General features: G+C 34.0%; 1 protein-coding gene across 1 annotated transcript in view; it reads right to left on the minus strand.

Moving 5' to 3' along the window:
* LOC110461875 (equilibrative nucleoside transporter 3-like) overlaps positions 1-7,213 on the minus strand; it is a 123,472-nt gene extending 116,259 nt beyond the window's left edge. The window contains exon 1 of the mRNA XM_021515594.1: positions 6,534-7,213. Within this exon, the coding sequence (XP_021371269.1) occupies positions 6,534-6,607 (74 nt within the window). The 5' untranslated portion in view covers positions 6,608-7,213. The remainder of the gene's footprint in view (positions 1-6,533) is intronic.
* Between the last annotated feature and the right edge of the window lie 536 nt (positions 7,214-7,749).

The raw sequence follows: 7,749 nt of genomic DNA on the forward strand, positions 1-7,749 counted from the left end.
AAAAAAAAAAAAAAAAAAAAAAAAAAAAATGTTCTCTACTAGTACTGTACAGGTGTCAGAAAGAAGGACATAGAACATTTTTTGAATATTTCAATTTCCTTACAAAAAATATCCTCATGCAAGAGGGCTATCATTCATTCTTTCATTCAGTCATTTATTTATTCATTCATTCATTTCTTTTCATTTCTTCCATTTCTTTTTACATTTATTCCTTGTTTACATTCATTCAATCTTAAGATCGAAAGATAATATATATGATACTGAGGCATGCAAAAAGAGGCAGGAAGGTGGAAACCCCCTGATTGGCCAGCTAGGCACCAGATACATCTCTAGTGAATGTAGCAAACATTTCAAACCAATAAGGGGAGAGACCTTTTTTATTATAAAACAAGCAATTTAAGTAATAATTTAACATATATATATAATATATCGTAATATACCGAAACACATATAGTCATTATGATACAAATTAAAGTATGATCTATACTACATTGCATTGGGATAAATGTCTATTCCATTGAATTATAATATGAAAAGGCAAAGCCAAAAAAGACTGTTGCTTTTGTTGATCTCTGATGTTTACTGATTTAGAATGAGATAGTACTGCTTTCAGAATGAGATAAGATAAACTTATTTAGAGTCAGTAAGTCGAGGAATAACAATAAAACACAAGCTCTAATGAGATTTTAAGACTGACATAACAATTAGGGGAGACCGGGGCAAGATCTGCCCATTTCTATTAAAGTCTAGATCTGTACATGTTCTAGGAAGTATGGCAGCACATCCATTATTTGAAAAATTATTTAAATTAACTTAAAGATAAGATATATAGCCGAAAGAGCCCTGCCATGGGGTAAGTTCGGACAGACATTCTGTTAAGTTTGGCCCCCATTGGAAACAGCATATGACGTCATAAAGCATGCAACGTCAGATTTTCCCACCCCAATTTTACGACTTTTTATGTGCAGAACTTGCCCCGGTATCATGGGCCGAACTTGTCCGGGCACAAATTGATATTTCAATAAATTCTTATAGTACAGCATTATGAAAGTAAGTGCTCTACTTTTATGTAGTTCATTTAAATTTGTATTTATCGTTTAAGGAAAGTTTGATGACATATAACTAGAAAGAAGCGAGATCATGATTTTCTTTCTAAATTTCATAGCCCTTCATCTCAGCATTCAACTTGCCAAATATCACTACCCTAGACCTTTTGTTTATTGAGATAAGGTTATTTAAATGTTAATACATATTTGACCAAATGTGACCTTGAAAGTAGGTCAAATATCAACATTCTGGGCCTCATGGTTATTCAGAAGAAGTGGTTTAAAGATTTTAAACAAATTTGACCCTAGTGACCTTGATTATAAGTCAAGGTCATTCACTTTAACAAACTTGGTAGCCTTTTATCCTAGCATGATACATGGCAGATATCAACATTCTAGACCTAATGGTTATTCAGAAAAAGTCATTTAAAGTTTTAAACATATTTGACCCCTGTGACCTTGAGTACAAGTCGAGGTTATTCATTTAACCGAATTTGGTAGCTCTTCATCCTAGCATGCTACTGGCCAGATATAATCATCCTGGGCATTTTGGTTATTCAGAAGAAGTCGTTTAAAGATTTTGACATATTTGACTCCTGTGACCTTGAATGTAAGTCAAGGGCGTTCATTTTAACAAACGTTGTAGCCCTTTATCCAAGCATAATAATGGTTAAATATCAATATTCTGGGCCTCATGGTTATTCAGAAGAAGTCATTTAAAGATTTTAAACATATTCAATATAATTCAAGGTAGCCCTTCATCCTATAGCTAATATGCTACTGACTAAATGTCAACATCCTGGACATTATTGCTATTCAGTAGAAGTTGTTTAAAGGTTTAAAGGTTTTTTAAGACAATTGACCCTCTATGACCTTGAATATAAGTGAAGGTCATTCATTTGAACAAACTTGAATTGGTAGCCCTTCATCCAAGCATGCTACTGGTCAAATATCATCACCCTAGGCCTTTTGGTTATTAAGAAGAAGTTTTTTAAAGTAAAATATTGACGCCGGAGGACAGACGGACAATGGTCAACGGATGCCGTGCCATGGCATAAAAATGTTAATTATTTCGTTCATATTCTTAACAAATTGAAATCAAATGCTGATGAAATTTTATAAAGAAAAAAAAAAAATGTTCACGTAGAGCTATTGGAAGACATGTCTCCCAGCAAAAATATTAACAGAACATGGTTGATGACAAAAAGGATCTTCAGAAAATATCTGCATTTTTACTTTTGTGCCTGTGGCAAAAACAGAAATAACAAGCAAATTCGTGGAATTTATATCCCCCACTTGCAGGACATATTGTATGTTAGGTTTAAAAACTTGAGTATCATGCTTTTGAGACATAATATGTATAGCTTGAAACTTGAAGAAAAAAAAGCCCTATACCTCATTGATTATCTGTAAATATGCACAAATCACATTGGTTGGCAAACTTATCATGAGTTGGATGTGCATAAGGAATTTTGGTTGAAACATCTTAACAATATCTACAGCAACAAGTACTAAATGTAATGGGGGACCATTACAGATGTCCCACAAACTGCCCCCATAATCACAAAGATGCATCAGAAAAGGATCGCATTGCCATAGTACACCTACAATGTACATACTAAATTTGAGTGAAATTGAGCAATTTCTAAATTGCAACCAATCAGAATCATTTGATACGTCGGTAAACATTGATGTAGCACGTTTGTTTGTTTACATCCAATTTTGTCGGGGAAAAGCTGTAGTCACCGGAAGCGATTGTGATTGGCTGTGGCTCAATCCATCATATTTAGGCAAGATGACGATCGAATGCTTGAACGTCTCAATGATTTCAAGGGGCATATAGCGTGCTTTAGATGACGAGTTCTGATATGACATGTACTCAAGTGAGTTGAGAATGAATTGATTGACATTTGGATATATATACATTTTTCTTCATACCAAGATTTCTCTGTCATTTATTGGGTGATAGAAGTTTATTCTTGGTTAGCTAGTGATATATTTAACTGAATTATTTATTTTCTCTGTCATTTATCGGTGATAAAGGTTTGTTATTGGTTAGCTAGTGAAATATTTGATTGATTTATTTATTTTCTCTGTCATTTATAGGTGATAGAGGTTTGTTATTGGTTAGCTAATGATATATTTGATTGATTGATTTATTTTCTCTGTCATTTATCGGTGATAGAAGTTTGGTCTTGGTTAGCTAGTGATATATTTGACTGAATTATTTATATTCTGTCATTTATCGAGTGATAGAAGTTTGTTCTTGGTTAGCTAGCGATATATTTAACTGAATTATTTATTTTCTCTGTCATTTATCGGTGATGGAAGTTTGTTATTGGTTAGCTAGTGATATATTTAACTGAATTATTTATATTCTGTCATTTATCGAGTGATAGAAGTTTGTTCTTGGTTAGCTAGTGATATATTTAACTGAATTATTTATTTTCTCTGTCGTTTATCGGATGATAAGAAGTTTTTTCTTGGTTATTTAGCTAGAGAGATTTACCTTATCTATTCACACATGTATGCCACGCCGCCGATCATAATAATAAATTAAACATAACTCGATCATTTTTTCAAATATCGAGCTGAAATTTGGAATATATATCAATAAAAGTCTAACTTATAACATATCCTGTGATGTCGCTTACTTTCGCGAGTAATTTTAACGATATTATCTGGCGACGCTTTCTTCACTCTACATGAATATACACACATGTGCTACACCGCGATCGTAAAAAATTCAATTCATCATAACTCGGTCAATTTTTCAAACATCAAATTTGATGTATTTTTGTCATATTAACATCATATCTTCTGATGTCGCTTACTTTATTCAGTATTTTTGAAGATTTTGTCTGGCGACGCTTGTTGTCACTTGAAGACGCTTGTTGTCGGTTGAAGACGCTTTTAAGTGAGACCCCATTAGAGACACCAGACGTTTTTATTAGATTCTCAAATAGCTTTGTAAAATAATCTCTCTTACAACAATTGAGATATTTGAAATTTGTATTGTCAAATCAAATTCAAAGTACAAATAATCTCTTATTTTAATACTTACAGAAACATCTGTAAAAGTAACATATATACTGTTATGTTTGGTAAGGAGAGGGCTTATATATATAAATATAGGCTATGCCTGTTGCCCAATTCCTTTTGTACATAAGATGAGTACAATAAAATATTGTGAAATGAAATGAAATATTTATGACTTAAAGAAAAAAAAAATTAGGACGAAACAAACTTTTTTTGAACGGGATTTGGGGCGAAGCAACCCTCAGGGCGAACGGGATTTGGGGCGAAACAATCCTGTTACCGTTGTTCCCAAGCTAGCTATGCCCAAGCTAAGGGGAGATAACTCCAATTGAATTTTCGCGCCGCGCCAAAATTTCGTCACACTTTTATACCATCGGAAGAACGGTGATTTTATCGTGCTTGTCCATGTTATAGAAATGTTGCAGAAGCGACAATTTCCTTATAAAACCGAGTACATCCATCAAAATTATATACAAATGTTCAGTAATTATCCCTTAAAATAAGTATATATATATGCCAATCTGTCAAAACCGTTCTTGGTATGAAAAATGCTGTTGAAATCCCAAGGGGTAGTATAACGGTAAATCCAATATGGCGGACACCTCGCCTCGAAAACGTAAACAAATCCCACCTGTACCAGACAAAACTCGCTAGAAGGATATTGCATTAACGGTTGTTTACCTATCGTGTAAAGGTATCTGTTCTCTTTGTTTTCTGTATATATTTTAAACATTAAATGATGTATATTTGTATAAATTTCGGTACTATTTACTTGTTTCTAAATGATTAAACTTTTAAATTAAGTTACTGTCACTCAGTCTTGACTTAGTTTACATACGCTGATACAGTTAGAAATTGAATAGACCTAAATTTAAATTTATTTCGAGTTTCAGTGTTGTCTGACATACAAAAACTATACAATGGTTGGTCTGTACATAGTTTACATTAAACATATCTAATTGATATGACATGCTTTTGTTTTTCAATATCATTTTTTTTTTTTTATATAAATAAAACTTGTCAGATCATACACCATGTACAAATACAATTTTTTGTTTTTAAATATTATTTTAATGATTTATCTGACTAAAACATATCAGATCATGTGTAATTACAATGAGTATGCTTGAAGACAAGTACCCTTCAGACTCCTGGGTAAGCAAATGCCACAATAAAAGGAGGGGCTGGTATATACATTAAGTACCCCAACTGAGATCAACAATCAGAAGCAATACCAACAGGCCTACATTGTTCAAACTACTAAGTTGAAGAAGACCTTATTCATGCTGCACACTCCATCAAAAACAAAATTGATAACACAACTCAAGTAGTATTCCTGACTGATGCCCTCTCTGTGCTACAAGCTTTGACAAACGACAAGCTTAACCTCAACTTGAACAAGCTTTATACACCATCAAAAGTCTGACAACAGTTCTACAGTGGATTCCTTCTCACTGTGGAGTTTGGGGTAATGAACAAGCCGATAAATTAGCAAAGAATGGTGCTGAACAATAACAGGAAGAAAATCCAGTCTGCTACACAGAGATGAAGACTATCATCAAATCTCTGTTCAACACCCATCAGCAACAAGACAGTTACCACCAACAAGATCTGACCAAACTACCATCTTCCGACAGGACACAACAGACTCAATCAACATCTATACAAAGTCATGAAAGTTGTTTCATCTCCAATGTGTCCTTGTGGAGAAGCAGAGCAGGATACTGCACACCTCTTACAGTCATGGAAGATCCATCAGGCACTGATCATGAGAGATAAGATATGGCATTCACCAACAGTTAGTGAGTGAGTGAGTGAGTGTTAACGTTACCACTCAAAGAAAAGCTATGTGGACCAGTGGATGCCCTTAGCACAGAAGACCACCAGATTTGTTGAGGAGACTGGTATTCAAGTGTAAAGGCGAACGATAAGAAAGAAGATGTGTAATTACCACTGAGACTGGTGCATCAATATATATAATTAAATGAGATTATTAATGTCATTCATTGTGTTTTGTAAGGGGAGGTAGCTCTTTGTGAAGTAACATTTTAGCATCATCTCCGGAGTGAGGGATGATATTTAGGATGGAAATCTTTCATTTTACAATAGAATAGATTGGTTCTGAAATTGTGGTAAAAAAAGAGAAAACAAATTCTCCCATTTATACAATGTTTTTGACCTTGTACGCTTTTTTGATTGTTTTCAGGAAAATGCTAAAAAACAATTGTGAAATTTCACGATTTCAAAAAAATCGTAAAAATCCAATTTTGAAGATAACATGGTTCTGATTGCTGTTTTGTAATCAGGTTATGGTAGTCTCTAGGAAAATGACAAGAAATAAATCACTTTTGGTTTTAAAAAAAATAGTTGGGCATAGCTACCCAAGCTGATGAAAGGGCACAAGCACATTTGATAACATTTCTCAGTTGTTTACAGTACACGTCATACCTATCCGTCGGTATGGCACCTCTGTCGTCAACATCCTCTTGGAGAAGTCTCTCCTCTACTTCTTCATGATCCATACTAGCAGCAGTTTATCAAGTTAGTTTTGCTTGTAAAATGACAGAGAACGATTTCGCTTGCTGCATGTGTTTGATAAATCCTTTCACATTTTGTTCTTTCCTAAAACACCGACAAAGGCTAGTTCCATGAAACGTTTTCCTTAACACTGATCTTTAGCAGTTTCATGCTTCATAATACGCGCTTTTATCTAGATAACGATGTAAAATTATCTGCCAGGCTAAGTTTATCACGAGTTCTCGTTTATGACCGGAAGCAGTAATGTCACAGAAAACGTAGTCTCGTTCAAACAGACTCTTTTTGTCTGGGCGAATGTGGCACATTGCACCTGTGTAATTTGAGTCCGGCAAACGGCAGCTGTGAAAAACTAGCTTTGCACACAAACTGTTTCGTATTTTTCTACCGCAAGTGTAATTAACACCAATATAAAATATTATCAATAAGTTAAGTTGATATATTTAAATATTAATTATTATATTAACGCATATATTTTAAAAGATTGGTATTAGGAAGCACACATTACTATATACTAAAATGGCTGGAATAATCCCGAGTTATAAACTTTTCCGAACGAAACTCTAGTGTTCCGAAGAGCCATTGGGAACTTAGAGAAATGTCTGTGAAGTTGCTGGGTTTTATTATTCAAATGAACATTGGTTTTTGTTGGCCAAAAAGTAGAAGGGTCAGAAATAGATTTTATTGGTGAGAATCACTGTCATTTGTTAATCTGTTGCACGTCATTTTCAACATGAATGAGACAAATGAAAGTAGTTTGCTGAGGATTTATATGGTGAGGGTCCCGTAGCCGTAGGCCTAGTGCAGCTGTAATGATGCCAAACTCGGTTATTAAGAGCGCAGAATTATTGTCATAATCAGTCACCACATATTCAAATATAAAGTGAGATTTTAAAATTCATCTTGATTTATGTTATTTTCGTACACAGCCTCATTGAAGAATTCTAGTTTGGTTTGATTTAGTGGGGGGGGGGTATTTGTTCTATATTATTAATGAGGAAGTCTTGGTTTCTTTGACATGTGTCTACTGTTGTAAAGATTCAACATTTATCATTCACATCACTTGTTGTAAGCAAATTTTATTGATTTCTGCTGATTATCCTGTGTTATAAATTCCTGGTTTAAAGTT

The sequence above is a fragment of the Mizuhopecten yessoensis genome, unplaced genomic scaffold, assembly GCF_002113885.1.
Source record: "Mizuhopecten yessoensis strain PY_sf001 unplaced genomic scaffold, ASM211388v2 scaffold10697, whole genome shotgun sequence".
Lineage (NCBI taxonomy): Eukaryota > Metazoa > Mollusca > Bivalvia > Pectinida > Pectinidae > Mizuhopecten > Mizuhopecten yessoensis.